At 40.9% G+C, this 16,081-nt stretch overlaps 1 protein-coding gene across 1 annotated transcript in view; it reads left to right on the forward strand.

Moving 5' to 3' along the window:
- LOC135552398 (oxysterol-binding protein-related protein 10-like) overlaps positions 1–16,081 on the forward strand; it is a 146,418-nt gene that overhangs the window by 21,476 nt on the left and 108,861 nt on the right. The window contains exon 2 of the mRNA XM_064983982.1: positions 6,287–6,462. Coding sequence (XP_064840054.1) covers positions 6,287–6,462 — 176 coding nt within the window. The remainder of the gene's footprint in view (positions 1–6,286; positions 6,463–16,081) is intronic.

Raw genomic sequence — 16,081 nt, forward strand, 5'->3', positions numbered from 1 at the left:
AAGAAAAATGGGAGAAACTCCCCAAATACAGGTGTGCCAAGCTTGTAGTGTTACACCCAAGAAGACTCAAGGCTGTAACTGCTGCCAAAGGTGCTTCAACAAAGTAGTAAAGGGTCTGAATACTTACGTTAATGTGATGTTTTAGGTTATTTAAACATCTCTTTTTGCTTTGTCATTATGGGGTTGTGTGTGTGTAGATTGAGGATATATATATTTTTAATACATTTTAGAATAAGGCTGTAACGCAACAAAATATGAAAGAGGTCCAAGGGTCTATTTCTTTTCCGAATGCACTGTAGATCATGCATGGGTTATGTTTCTTCATTTGTAGCATTGTGTGGCAATTTCCATCAATCCACATTGTAGAAATCAGCACAGCAGGGCTGCCCGTAAATGTGTGGGGAGTTGACATTTGCCCCAGCACTTTTGAGTTGGTTTAATAAAAATAGACAAGACAGCATTAAGAGGGACAAAGTGCTGTTGTTTAGACTGATTTGCCTCATAATTTGTTTGACAGGACTTTGTTTTCGTCCTCCCTAGGGCCAGGAGTTTATTTATGACCTGATTAGAAAAATGCTGGTCCCATCGTAGTCTATTTTTTTACAGTTGATTTATTACTATGTCATCCCCTACAACTAGGGTCTGAAGTTTACCCGGTCAGGTTAGCCTACCAGATCAGGAAAAATTCTGGGCCCCAGGAAAACAATTCCCCCCCCCCCACCCACCACCACACGTTGTGGTGCCACCTCTGAAATCACCACACGTTACAAATGAAAACCTGATGATCTACTATCTAAAAATGGATTTACGTGTCTTGTTTTTTTTAAAATACTGTAGTACAAACATTTTTAAAAACTGTGCCCGGGAATGGGCTTCAATAGTTTTATGTGGCTCATTACAGCCAGCAGCTTCTGCGACAATTTCAGAATGTGACAGGCTGCAATTTCAGTTAAAACTAAATAAAGCAAGCCTCAAATATAACGAACATGTCTATACATTTATACTGTAGGAGTTGTGAGCTCAACAAGAAAATTTAGTTTACACTGCTCTGCTCAAAGGGGGGGGGCAAAACATTTGTTTTGGGGGGGGGGGGTGAGTAACTTGCAAAGTAAGAATTTCGCACGTTTAGACAATAGTAATGTCTCTCGAGAATCTCTCCAGTGTCTATCGTCAATGTGAAAATGGTCTATGATGATGCTCTCTGTTCTGGCTGTAGCAGTGTGGAGGTTTTTGTCTGTGGGTGCTGTTGACCTGTAAGTACTCGCTCGGCTTGTTCCAAAGCCTGGTCAATAGAGGTGCTTCTTTAATCGCACTTTGGAAAGAGATGATTGATCGGCTGTAAGGGAATCTCCAGGTAATAACACTTCAGGGTCTAGATGGCCATACAATGAAAGGCCATCCAAACAGGGTAACACACTGTCTATGTCATGAATGCTTTGTTGTGACAAGTCAGCCTAATAGGTGACAAACTGGTACTGTCCCATAGCCAGGACTGGAGTGGGTGTGTCCTTTACTTGCTCTGTGTATGTCATGTTGCAGGCTCTGACTGAAATTAAATTAGGCCTTAGCTTGGGGCCATTCAATAACCAAAGGTAACAAACCTGTCTGATTCCGTTTAATTTTCACTTGGCGAGCTGTGAGCCCCAGCCTCTCCACTCAAGGTACCTATACACTCAAATGCCTTCTTGGGTAATTTGGGATAGCTAGTGGGTAGGTGTTGAAGTCACTTCTTAATGAGCTCAGTAATATGGCTGAAGCTTCTATAATGAAGAGCCCCTGTGAAATATCTATTTTTGCATGAAAGGTGAGAGGAATTTGAGTGGTGGAAACATTGAGGAGGATGGGAGACCCACGGTATCGGCACGGAATGCATGGAACGACAGTGTGTTTCAGAAATCGTCAGACTATTTTTAACCAAAAGCATTTCATAAAGACCTTTATTTATAATACAATGTTATGGGAAATGGGAATGAGAGGGCTACTTACTGTGTTGGGAAGGGATCACCACAGTGATTGAATGAGGGTATGAGGCATGAGTTGAGCTGTTCAGAGCCTTGACTTCAGTGCTGGACAGGATTTGACTGGGTAGATAATAACACAACACAGACAAAAGAGCTAAGAATTATTTAGTCCAAGTAAGGAGTAAAATCATTGATGTGTAATAATGTGATTCTGTATGTGATTGACTCTACATATAGTAATGAGAGAAAATTGATAGGGGTACTCACAGTGCTTGGAGAGGAAACATTCAATGTGCCAGTGGATGAGAGGGCACATGAGACGTGGCTTTGGTTCAGGAGAGAGTTGACAATGGTTGTGGAATGGTCATCATCTCTTAATCAGGGCACTTAGCTGTAAATACAAATAGCAGATACATTCCATTACAGCTGCGCCGTCGTAGGTTTGGACAAGGAGTTTCTCTATGAACTTAAACTCGGAAGTCTCAAAATACACAAAGTCAAACACAGACTGTGCATCTTGCCCACTTGACACATCAAAGGAGCCAAAGAAATGTTCCTGAATAAAGCCCTGATCATACACATACCTGACGATAACTGACAACTGCAAGCAGACTGCTGGCACCATTAGGTCCCAGAGTGGTGGGGCAATTTTTACCCCCTGGGGCCCAGAGTTTTCCCTTATCTATTAACCTAACCAGGAAAACTCTGGACCCTAAGGTATGACAGTGATTAATCAGTTGTAAAAAGGTTTTATAAGGGCTTTGATGGGACCAGTTTTTCCTAATCAGGTCACATGTTTGTTTTTTTAACTCCTGGACCTGGGGGGTTGAAAACCCTTTCAAACTGCAGCAAACTTATACTTGTTCATATTAATTATATTTAGACTAGATTAGGAGGGGTATTTCCTCTTCACAGAGACAACTGCTGGACAGTAGAACTCACTGGGCTGAGCTTGCTTTATGCATGTTTGCATCATGCATGCTGATGCAACTGTAGGCCTTATAAAAAATGAACTCATCTGTCATCACTATGTTGTAATGATTATTTCCAGTGAATCATTTTGGGTTGAAAACGTATAGGCAGCCTAGCCAGCCCAATTTTGAATATAAAACAAATTTCATCACATTCACATTTTCTCCTGACGTATATACAAATTGACCATTAAAAACAACGTGACCAATTAGTTTACCCTGAAAAAATGGACAGGGCACATAGACTGTATGCTATGGAACGGCGTTTGGGTCTTTGCATGTCAAAAAAGATACACGTCAAATAACGTTTGCGTTCATTAACGTTTTACGTAGTTACTACACATTGATTACACTATCCCTCGTATTTCAGATGTCACAATGATTCATCGATACGTATAATATGATGCTGATAAAGTTGTCTCGCGCACCTACAGTGCTGGTCATTTAAAAAAGCTAGCTAGCTCATGGATGCAAACAATGTTCTTCCCCAAAAACATAGCAAAACGACAATCTGTTTCAGTAGTTAAAGTTAGCTAGCTAACTATATAGCTAGGTGTCATCTAAAATAACCCTAATTTATAAGCCAGTTCTTATTTGATTGATGGTTGTCTGACCCATCTATGTGAAGCTAGCCACAATAAGGATTAGCCACAATAGTGAACTTTGGGTCGCCCTTCAAAATAAGCGTCATGCTAAACAAGTTTGAAATGTTATATAAAATCAACAAAAGACATTGCATTGGGGCATACTTATTTCACTGTACAGCCTTACCCCTTGTCATTGATCCACAATCCATAGGTACCAGTCTACTTAGTGACACCCAGAGAACATTAGTTTCGTAGCTCTTATTGTGGGACTCTAAAACTGTGAATTGAGCTACATTTGTTGTCATCCTATGTGTATTGAACACTATTCCAGAGGAAAAACAATATTGCATGGATGTTTGAGTCTGAAAACTCTGAGGAGGACATTGGGAAAAAATATATTGGGTATTGAGTAGACTGTTACCCCATTTCATTGATCCCCAATCCTTAGATAAAACTGTACAGTGCCATATGAATGTCAATACACACAATATGCTGACTGGGAAGGGGTTTCACACAGATAAGAGCTACAATGCTAGTATTTTTGTAAACTATTCACAGTTGTGTTCTGTGGGTATCACAGAGTAGACTGATACCCCATTTCATTGCTTCAAATTCCAACCTTGTCTGACATTATCTGTTCTAAATATGGCATGCTCCCACAAATTGTAACCTTCTGCATCACTTTCAAGAGGTACATTTGAAGGCAAACAGCAAATTCCAATATTGTGCCTAATCCTTATTGTGGCTAGCTTCACAACACATAACCCAGTCCGGTCGAGCCTCATGAAGCTTGCTGGCTGCTTATAATGTTAGCTTTGGGCAACAGGGTTTAGTAGCTGGCTAGCTATTTATTTTCATGAAGTGAAGTTCAATTTCAACAGGAGAACAACAAGTGGCTACCTAGCTAATACCAGAAGTTTCGGTCCAGCACAACATTCTACAATTAAACTGTGTTATTTGACGTGTAAAATATAGCTGTTCCTAGTAACGTAGTAGCCTGGAGTTGATCAGACTGAAAAATCGTCTCGTTTTCATCCCATACAGCATGTCAGAGCTCTAATGTTTAGGTGAAGCCAAGGTTGCTACCCCATTTATGTAATGAGTTTTTTGCTTGTGTCTGTCTGGAGTGATTATGTGTTATCATCTTTGCTAAATAAATACCGGAGGAAAGTGGAAAGCTTACTTGAGCGGGTGTAAAACATTATCTGCATCAACCTCTCTCTCTTTTTTAATCTAACTTTTAATGGATGATGCGATGGAAGCTATCAAATCATTCTGAATTGATTTCGACATCCCAGAAAATGTGCAATTGCCTCTGCAACCTCCTTGTCGTTGCCCTTGTTAGCGGAACTTTCCCTTCCGTCGTGTCCTCTAAAAGCCAGTTCTTGCATGTCCAAAAATGCAGTGGTGTTGATAAGCCGCTTGAAAACATCCGTTTCAAATCAAATTGTATTGGTCACATACACATGGTTAGCAGATGTTAATGCGAGTGTAGCGAAATGCTTGTTTTCTTACTTCCTCATCGTGTTGCAGAGTTTGAATACACAGACCTTCGCCATGATCGATGAAGCTTTTTCCCAGAAGGCTGAATCTGATGTGGACATTTAATATGCTCCCTGCTTTTGTTTTGCCGTTTTAGCTGAACGATCGATGTTCTTCAGGTCACTGTACCCTCCTTTCGCCCATTGCTCACACTTTCCAAAAACCAGGCAAGGTCACCAATACAGGCGGCTTGATGAAAGGCTAACCAGGCTAAGGCTAACATATGTTTGATACCAATTCGTATTGAATATCCTCACCTTTTTCATCCTTCTTCATGAAACTGATCTCAGGCATATGTCGACCCTTGGTTTTGATTCGTACCTTTTCCATGTACCCCAGAGAATGAAAGGGGTAAAAGTCAACAACATTTTGGGTAGCGTTGGCGGCGAGCTGATAGCTAGCTAGCTACTGCTACTTGCCACGAAGTTAGCAAGAAAATTGAAATGGATTGCACTAACTGGACACTACAATAAAGTTCTAAAACCAAGAAAACTATTTTATAATCTACCTCTTCCGTCTCATGTAATTTGAAAAAAATCTTTTGAATTGAATAATATCCAAGAAATGCTCAGCTATCACTTTCAATCTCTCTCCAATAATGCTCTGCGACACAACCCCCATACAACACACTAGGTTAATTCTCTGATCCTATCCTATGATGTCAGTTCATGCTGCAAAAGCTTTGATTTGTTGGAAGTTATCCTCTGGAAATGGTCATAATTACCATGTAGGTCAATGGAAGGGGGTGAGGCCTTCAAGCCTCCAAGGTTTTGTATTGAAGTCAATGTACCCAGAGGAGGACAAGCTAGCTGTCCTCCGACTACACCATTGTGCTACCACAGAGTGCTGTTGAAGTTACTATAGACCTTCATTGCAAAACAACAGTGTTTTAATCAATTATGTTGTGGCATATGAATATATTTAGTATAGCTTTATTTAAAAATGATAACTTTTAGTGTTTCACTATATAAAAAAAAAAATTTCACTGAGGATGGTCCTCCCCTTCCTCCACTGGTGTGCTTGTCTCTTGCTCTCTTTTTCTCTCTCTCTGTCTCATGACTGTATTACTTAGCAGTTGCAATTACTGCTAAAATAATAGCAGAAGTATTAAACAATGATGAGTACGTAAAGAATCAATACCTAAAAAAAATCTCTCCCGCTCTGTTCCCCTTTTTTTCTTTTCTCTTTCACTATGCCTCCCTTTTCTCTCACCCTCTCATTACAGGTACTTTGTTCTGGATCCAGAGCTGGGACAGCTGCAGTACTTTGTACATGAACAGGGCAAGAGCCAGAAGCCCAGGGGCTCCTTGCCTCTGATCGGTGCATCGGTTGTCCAGAGTGATGAGGCACCACACATGTTTATCGTCAACTCATTCAATGGCGAGCTTTACAAGCTCAGAGGTACGCAGACACTTATTGCCAATTATTCAGCTTCCACAAATGAAACTGTTATAATATTAAGTATTTATTTTACATGCTGCCTAGTTAGAGATTGGGCATACAGGGAGATTGCATGGGGACATTGGGATGTGTGCATTTCCTTATGGGTGTTTTGCAGTTACATCATAGAGTGATGCCACTTGAGCAGCTTAAATTGTGCAACTGCCGAAAAACATCTCTTTGTTTTGGAAAAGCACAATGAACTTAGCTTCAAAAACATTTCATGAGTTGCATTACGAACTTTCATTTCCCACATTTGACATGAGTTTGTCAGAAGTAGGACTGGGACGATTCCAGTACCGCAATATTTTTTGCCATGCCAAAAATAAAAACACGAAGCAGACCAAGCTCTTTGGTCCTTTAAAAAACCTGCTGTATATCAAATATTGTGTGCTATAGCTTGAAAAAACTAAAATGTTGACTCTGGATGACGAAATAATGATGTTTGTTTCCAACCTGTTTGTTTTCCTAAGGGAGTTAAAACCGCTTTGTGTTTTGTTTCCTTGGCACGATACTAAATAGTGTCGCGGTTCTGGCATTGTCCCGGCTCTAGTCCTATGCTTGTATCCACTGATTCAGTGGAGTCTACCTGTTGCTCTGCTTCAGTCTCTGGAATGTCCCCATACATTCCCCAAGAGAGCTACCAGTATAACTGGCCCTAGATCTGTGGATGATGTAGGATCCATCTATTGAGCTCAGAGCAAGTGGTAGTCCCACAGAGAATAAGTCATTGTAGTAAATCAATGCAGGAGTACAGGGATCCACTGTCTACAATGCAGATATGGAATTAGATACAGCTTAAATGAAAGAAGGTTAAATGACGGTCCCTATCAAAGAAGCTAGTTGGGTGCATGTTGTGTTGCTTGGAAGGTCTAAACACTATACTTAGTGGCTTACAAATCGTTCCTTTCATTGGGATGGGGGCATTTTATTTCAAACTTCAGTTTGCCAGAGTTAAACCAAATGATGGGGAACAATGCCCTTAAATCACACACAGGTTGTCATGGAAACCCTGGGCCTCTATGGGGAAGGGAGAAGATCAAGGTTCAGCCGGGAACAAGTTTCCTATTCAACGACCTTCGGCGAGTCTGCAACAACAGACCCCTCTTTCGTATCGCCTTACGGGTGATTTGTACAGCCCAGATGTGAATGTGTTCTTTCTTTCCATGATGTGGATGCACTTGAATTCCCTTTCACAAATTGTCAAGTGCCAAGTCACTGAGAAGGTTCATATTTCTACAAGCCAATAATCTCCCTCCAGGTGTCCTTGGTCGAACATTTTAAGTTGAATTTAAGAATGTTGTATTGAAGCCAGGGGGAATTATGTGAGATCTGATACAGGCGCCAAAGCACAGGCTCTGTCTTCATCTGTTATCCAACCAAGGGAGCATAGGGTAATTCGTTTTATTCTAAGAGAGGGAGCATTCTGTTTCGAGCTTCGCCCAGAGTCGTGCTCATTGCTCCAGAGAGTATGACATAAAAATGGGGGAAAGCATGAATTGAATCATGTTTGAATGATCAAATGTAAAATTAAAGCTGTTGATCACATGATGCCATCAATAAGTCAATAGGGGTGTTTATAAGGGTCAAGTCATTCTCACTGCTTTTCAAGGGACTAATTGAGATGCTTGACTGCATATCATACATTATTGTGAAGTAGCATAATGCTTTATAGAGTCTTTGGTGATAATGGCAACAAAATAAAACCTGTAGATTCAATCCCACTGCAAAATCAGACAAAGATCAAATATTTTAAAACATCAATGGAACATTATAAAACTTGAATATTGCCTAGAACACATTCAATCTCATCTATAATAATTATCCATATTACATCTACAGTTGAAGTCGGAAGTTTACATACACCTTAGCCAAATACATTTAAACTCAGTTTTTCACAATAATAGTAGGGAGAATGATTTATTTCAGCTTTTATTTCTTTCATCACATTCCCAGTGGTCAGACATTTACATACACTCAATTAGTATTTGGTAGCATTGCCTTTAAATTGTTTAACCTGGGTCAAATGTTTCGGGTAGCCTTCCACAAGCTTCCCACAATAAGTTGGGTGCAATTTGGCCCATTCCTCCTGACAGAGCTGGTGTAACTGAGTCAGGTTTGCAGGCCTCCTTGCTCGCAACAATTTTTCAGTTCTGCCCACAAATATTCTGTAGGATTGAGGTCAGGGTTTTGTGATGGCCACTCCAATACCTTGACTTTGTTGTCCTTAAGCCATTTGTCCACAACTTTGGAAGTATGCTTGGGGTAATTGTCCATTTGGAAGAGCCATTCGCGACTTGATGTCTTGAGATGTTGCTTAAACATACTTTTCCTTCATCATGTAGCCATCTATTTTGTGAAGTGCACTAGTCCCTCCTGCAGCAAAGCACCCCCACAACATGATGCTGCCACCCCCGTGTTTCATGGTTGGGTTGGTGTTCTTCGGCTTGCAAGCCTCCCCTTTTCCTCCAAACATAACGATGGCCATTATTGCCAAACAGATCTATTTTTGTTTCATCAGACCAGAGTACATTTCTCCAAAAAGTACGATCTTTGTCCCATTGTCACTCCCTGACCTTAGAGCCTTTTTTATTTCTTTATTTGGTTAGGTCAGGGTGTGATTTGGGTGGGCATTCTAGTTTGTCTGTTTCTTTGTTGGCCTGGTATGGTTCCCAATCAGAGGCAGCTGTCTATCGTTATCTCTGATTGGGAATCATACTTAGGCAGCCTTTTTTCCCACCTATGTTGTGGGTAATTATTTATTTTCTGTGAGTGTTTGTGTGCGCCACGGTTGCGTCACGTTCGGTTGTGCAGTTGCAAACCGTAGTCTGGCTTTTTAATAGTGGTTCCTTGCTGAAGATCTTCCTTGCTGAAGATATGTGTCGATGTCGATATAGGACTCGTTTTACTGTGGATATAGATAATTTTGTACCTGTTTCCTCCAGCATCTTCACAAGGTCCTTTGCTGTTCTGGGATCAATTCACACTTTTCGCACCAAAGTACGTTCATCTCTAGGAGACAGAATGCATCTCCTTCCTGAGCGGTATGACGGCTGCGTGGTTCCATGGTGTTTATACTTGCGTACTATTGTTTGTACAGATGAACGTGGTAGCGTCAGGCATTTGGAAATTGCTCCCAAGGATGAACCAGACTTGTGGAGGTCTACAATTGTTTTTCTAGGGTCTTGGCTGATTTCTTTAGATTTTCCATTGATGTCAAGCAAAGGGGCATTGAGTGTGAAGATAGGCCTTGAAATACATCCACAGGTACACCTCAACTTAGTGTATGTAAACTTCTGACCCACTGGAATTGTGATACAGTGAATTATAAGTGAAAATCTGTTTTGTAAACAATTGTTGGAAAATTACTTGTCATGCACAAAGAAGATGTCTTAACCGATTTGCCAAAACCATAGTTTGTTCACCAGATTTGTGGAGTGGTTGAAAAACAAGTTTTAATGACTGCAACATAAGTTTATGTAAACTTCCGACTTCCATCTGTATATAGTGGGGCTCCACGATATGGGGGGAAAAGAAATCGAGTTGCGTTTTTACACGTTTGTGATCTACAGGTGTTTGCCAAAATGAAACATAGTGTCTTAGGAGTTAAACACACCAATAGCGTTTGCTGGCCAATATCACCGATTCCCCTGGTACTGCTGCTCTTTCTGTGCACCAGTTCCGGAGGTCTACGTCACCGGCCGCTAGGCACCACTGAACCGTCTCATTACGCACACCTGGTTCCCATTCCCCCCTGATTAGTAATTGTATACATTGTTATTTATTTTTTACCTTTATTTAACTAGGCAAGTCAGTTAACAAATTTAACCTCGCTCTTTTGTTTTGCGTTGCATCCCTGTAATTGTTTTGAGCTTTGTCCCCGTGCCTTTCATGGCATGTTGTATTTTGGGTGGAGTATTAAATCCCCCTATTTTGTATTCCTGCGCCTGTCTCCAGCGTGGCATACATTGTGGCAGCCGAGAGTACTTAGCACCTCTGAACCGAGTGCCAGCCGTAATTTGCGAACCTTGTGCGCACCAAATTTACATGTAAAATCAAGAGAAAATGTCTGCAGTCAGACATCTACAGTGGATCGGTAGACAAACGCTAGATCCTCATTCGGTGTGATGTGTGCCTTTTTAATAGGGCTTTGGGACACCACGAGCCAGAACAGCTTGAATACACCTTAGCATAGATTCTACAAGTGTCTGGAATGTCCATGAGAAATTCAATCATTTGATGTTTTGTTGATGATTGTTGAAAACTTTCTCAGGTGTCGCTCTACAATCTCCCGTAAGTGTTCAATTGGGTTGAGATCTGCTGACAAAGGCTGCCTTTACACAGGCAGCCCAATTCTGATCTTTTTTCAATTAATTGGTCTTTTGATCAAAAGACCAATTAGTCAAAAAATGATCCGAATTGGGTTGCCTGTGTAAACCCAGCCTGAGACACACACACATTCTTTAAACCCTCAATGCTCCCTTGAGACCCCTATTTCAAAGTCACTGAGATCTCTTCATCTAGCCATGGTAGCCAAAATAATGGGAAACTGGGCGTTTTTATACATGACCGTAAGCATGTTGGGATATTACTTGCTTAATTTACTCAGGAACCACACCTACGTGGAAGCTCCTTCTTTCAATATACTTTGTATCCCTCATTTACTCAAGTGTTTCCTTTATTTTGGCAGTTACCTGTAGATTAAAACACTTGGGGTGAATTGTTGGAATCATTGAAATAGAATGATTTATATTAAGAAGCAAAGTGGAAAGCTGCAACGTTATTTTTTTGGAACAATTTGTTTATTGCATTTGACCGAACAGAACAGCTTTTGTCTTAATAGAACAACTCCTAGTGAATCTAACAGCGAGGAGGAACTGCACTGCTTGATTGAGAGGGGGATGGAACTTGGTGTGTGTGGGAAGTAGCCACAAGAGGGGAGGGAATGAGATGACAAATGGAGTAAACTAGAAAAACGGATGTTTCACGTGGCATAGTGGTGTTTTAATGTGCGAGATTTATATGGATCTCTTGCAATATGGATATTGTGCATGTCAGTATTGCGATTTCCATGTGAATTTGATTAATTGTGCAGCCCTACTACATTCACTACATTTTTGCGAACGGCCACTGTGTAGAATAAGTCCCAGGCTTTACAATGTTCTTCCCAGCAACTGCAATAATCCCTACTGTCCCATAGTAGTCATGTTTAACTTAACGTCCATCCATCACTTTCAGTTATGAAGTACACATTCAGAGCGCTGCCCTGTCATATTATCTCTTCACCTTAATCAGATCCCCCTACAAGTTCCCACGAGAGTATGACCATATTATTATAGCCAACAACATCCATTCAATTATTGTAATTAGCAGCAGTGTAATTGCATGGTCATGGTGTAATACTTGAATGGCAATGGATAGACATTAGTGCCCTCTTGAGTCTACATTGAAGTGCAGGCTGACCTTATTGAAATGCAGAGATATTGTTATCTTAAAAGGGATGTGTAGAGCATTGTTGAGTAGTACTAGTTGCTCATTGTAAATGGGTAGGACTGTGTTGTGAGACTTGTTCTCATTTTCCAAAAAAAGCGTGGCTTATTCATCAACTGAATGGAACTGCCAGCCTTCCAACTACAAACGTTTTTTTTTAAAACTAAACACCATCTTTGAATTCTTCATTAGCATTGGCCTCCTTATAGGTTACCTCTTAGAATGAGCACAAGAACGACCCGGTCTTCGCTAAGAAATGATTAGTGTGCAAATAGCTCATGTGTGACTTAGCGTCCTTTTCATCATTCAAAACAGGTGCTCTGCCAGATCCACCTCTGTACATAATTAGCTATCTGTAATGAACAATCACGGCATAGCCTGTGTAAATCAAGACCCAAAATTGCTGATCTAAATGCATTGCAGACTCTGAACTGAGACGCTTGGAAAGGAAAATATATGTTTATGGTGTAGAAGGAGTCAATGAGGGGGGTCTTAACAGACTGACAGTGCAGGTGTTTCATTAGGAATAGCCTGCATGAACAGAGCCTTCGCTTGAGTGCAGAGGAGCTATTCGCTGGAGAAGGTACTGTTTTAAGTTTCACATTGACATTCGTCTGTGTGTATGTGTCTCTGAATCTGTCCTAGTGTTCTTCTCGTGCCACTTCACTCAAGCGACATTTCGGGTGCTTGAAAAACAGTGAAGGACTTAAGTGATTGACAGACACTCATATCAGTGCTCAAATTGAGTCCATTATCATTCCAAGAAATGACTCGTTCTCGAGCATAACTCACATGAATATATTTAACATTCAGTACTTCACCATTCATGATCAACCTGCCCATTGTTTCAGTTAATCACAACTAGGGACCCCAGGAGTCCAGACAATGCTGCTATATTCGGTTACGTTGCCAATTAAATGTTTTTATTTTCTCCATGGGTGGGGACTTGAGACTTTGGTACATAATATTAAATTGTATCTCACGGAATAGGTTGAGATGCTGAATTACTCTTGAACTAAAGTTTTACCAGTCACTCCAAATGATCAGCCCAATTGGTCTAGATAGTCTAGACCAGTGGTTCCCAGAATTTTTATAGTCCCGTACCCCTTCAAACATTCAACCTCCAGCTGTGTACCCCCTCTAGCACCAGGGTCAGCGCACTCTCAAATGTTGTTTTTTGCCATAATTGTAAGCATGCCACACACACTATATAATACATTTATTAAACATAAGAATGAGTGTGAGTTTTTGTCACAACCCGGCTCACAGGAAGTGACAAAGAGCTCTTATAGGACCAGGGTACAAATAATAATATAATAATAATCAATAATTTTGCTCTTTATTTAAACATCTTACATATAAAACCTCATTTGTTCATCACAAATTGTGAATAACTCGGGTTAATGAGAAGGGTGTGCTTGAAAGGATGCACATAACTCTGCAATGTTGGATTGTATTGGAGAGAGTCTCAGTCTTAAATAATTTTCCTCACACTGTGCCTGTATTTAGTTTTCATGCTAGTGAGGACCGAGAATCCACTCTCACATAGGTACATGGTTGCAAAGGGCATGAGTGTCTTAACAGTGTGATTTGCCAAGGCAGGATACTCTGAGCGCAGCCCAATCCAGAAATCGGACCGTGGCTTCTGATTTAAATCGAATTTTCACAGAACCTCTTGTTGCGATTTTGATGAGGCTCTCTTGTTCAGATATCAGTAAGTGGACTGGAGGCAGGGCATGAAAGGGATAACGAATCCAGTTGTTTGTGTTTTCTGTTTCGGGAAAGTACCTGCGTAATTGTAGACCCAACTCACTCAGGTGTTTCGCTATATCACATTTGACATTGTCCGTAAGCTTGAGTTCAGTCGCACAAAAAAATCCTACAATGATGTTAAGACCTGGGTGGTGTCCTTGTTAATGCAGACAGAGAAGAGCTCCAACTTCTTAATCATAGTCTCAATTGTGTCCCGCACATTGAAGATAGTTGCGGAGAGTCCCTGTAATCCTAGATTCAGATCATTCAGGCGAGAAAAAACATCACCCAGGAAGGCCAGTCGTGTGAGAAACTCGTTATCATGCAAGCGGTCAGACAAGTGAAAATTAAGGTCAGTAAAGAAAACTTTAAGCTCATGTCAATACTTTGCCCCTTGATAACCAGCACACTTCTGTATGTTGTAAAAGCGTTACATGGTCGAAGCCCATATCCTTGCATAGTGCAGAAAATACACGAGAGTTCAGGGGCCTTGCTTTAACCAATCCCGTATCCAGGAGCGTAATCATAGCCTCAAGCTCATTAGCATAACGCAACGTTAACTATTTTTGAAAATCGCAAATGAAATGAAATAAATATATTGGCTCACATGCTTAGCCTTTTGTTAACAACACTGTCATCTCAGATTTTCAAAATATGCTTTTCAACCATAGCTACACAAGCATTTGTGTAAGAGTATTGATAGCTAGCATAGCATTAAGCCTCGCATTCAGCAGGCAACATTTTCACAAAAACAAGAAAAGCATTGAAATAAAATCATTTACCTTTTGAAGAACTTCGGATGTTTTCAATGAGGAGACTCTCAGTTAGATAGCAAATGTTCAGTTTTTCCAAAAAGATTATTTGTGTAGGAGAAATTGCTCCGTTTTGTTCATCACGTTTGGCTAAGAAAAAAAACAGAAAATTCAGTCATTACAACGCCAAACTTTTTTCCAAATTAACTCCATAATATCGACAGAAACATGGCAAACGTTGTTTAGAATCAATCCTCAAGGTGTTTTTCACATATCTTTTTGATGATAAATAATTCGTGGCAGTTGCCTTTCTCTTCTGAACCAAATGGAAACGTGCATGCAGCTGGAGATTATGCAATAATTTCGACGGAGAACACCAGGCGGACACCTGGTAAATGTAGTCTCTTATGGTCAATCTTCCAATGATATGCCTACAAATACGTCACAGTGCTGCAGACACCTTGGGGAAACAACAGAAAGTGTAGGCTCATTCCTTGCACATTCACAGCCATATAAGGAGACATTGGAACACAGCGCATTCAAAATCTGGGGCATTTCCTGTATGAAATTTCATCTTGGTTTCGCCTGTAGCATTAGTTCTGGGGCACTCACAGACAATATCTTTGCAGTTTTGGAAACGTCAGAGTGTTTTCTTTCCAAAGCTGTCAATTATATGCATAGTCGAGCATCTTTTCGTGACTCAATATCTTGTTTAAAACGGGAATGTTTTTTTATCCAAAAATGAAGAGGCGCCCCCTATATCGAAGAAGTTAACAAAGTTAACCATTTTCACTGTAGTGTCCAAAACGTCTTTCAAGCTGTCAGGCATTCCCTTGGCAGCAAGAGCCTCTCGGTGGATGCTGCAGTGTTACCCACGTGGCATCAGGAGCAACTGCTTGCACTGCATTACCACTCCACTATGTCTCCCTTTCATGGCTTTTGCGCCATCAGTAACAACACATCTTGACCACCGAAGTCCAGTTGTCACAAAGCTGTCCAGTACTTTAAAGATATCCTCTCCTGTTGTCCTGGTTTCCAGTGGTTTGCAGAAGAGGATGTCTTCCTTAATTGAACCCCCCCCATAAACGTAACGGACATATACCAGGAGCTGTGCCAGGCCCACCTCGTCTGTTGACTCATCCAGCTGTAACACATGGAATTATCTGGCTTGTATGCGAAGCAGTGCCACTGATGCGCCGTGAAACAGTGTTGTTATTAATGAAGGCATAGGGAGTTGTTGGCACTGACAGAGTGTTGCCTCGCTTCGCATTCTTAGGAAACTATGCAGTTTTATGTATTATTTCTTGCACTGATACCCCAGGAAATCGTAAGTCTAATACATACAGCCGGGAAGAACTATTAGAGCAACGTTAACTTACCAACATTACGACCAGGAATACGACTTTCCCAAAGCGGATCCTTTTTTTGGACCACCACCCAGGACAATGGATCGGATCCCAGTAGGCAACCCAAAACAACGGCGTCGCAGACGGAATGGTCTTCTGGTCAGGCTCCGTAGACGGGCACATCGCTCACCGCTCCCAAGGATACTACTGGCCAATGTCCAGTCTCTTGACAACAAGGTA

The sequence above is a fragment of the Oncorhynchus masou genome, chromosome 13, assembly GCF_036934945.1.
Source record: "Oncorhynchus masou masou isolate Uvic2021 chromosome 13, UVic_Omas_1.1, whole genome shotgun sequence".
In the NCBI taxonomy this organism is placed as follows: Eukaryota; Metazoa; Chordata; class Actinopteri; order Salmoniformes; family Salmonidae; genus Oncorhynchus; species Oncorhynchus masou.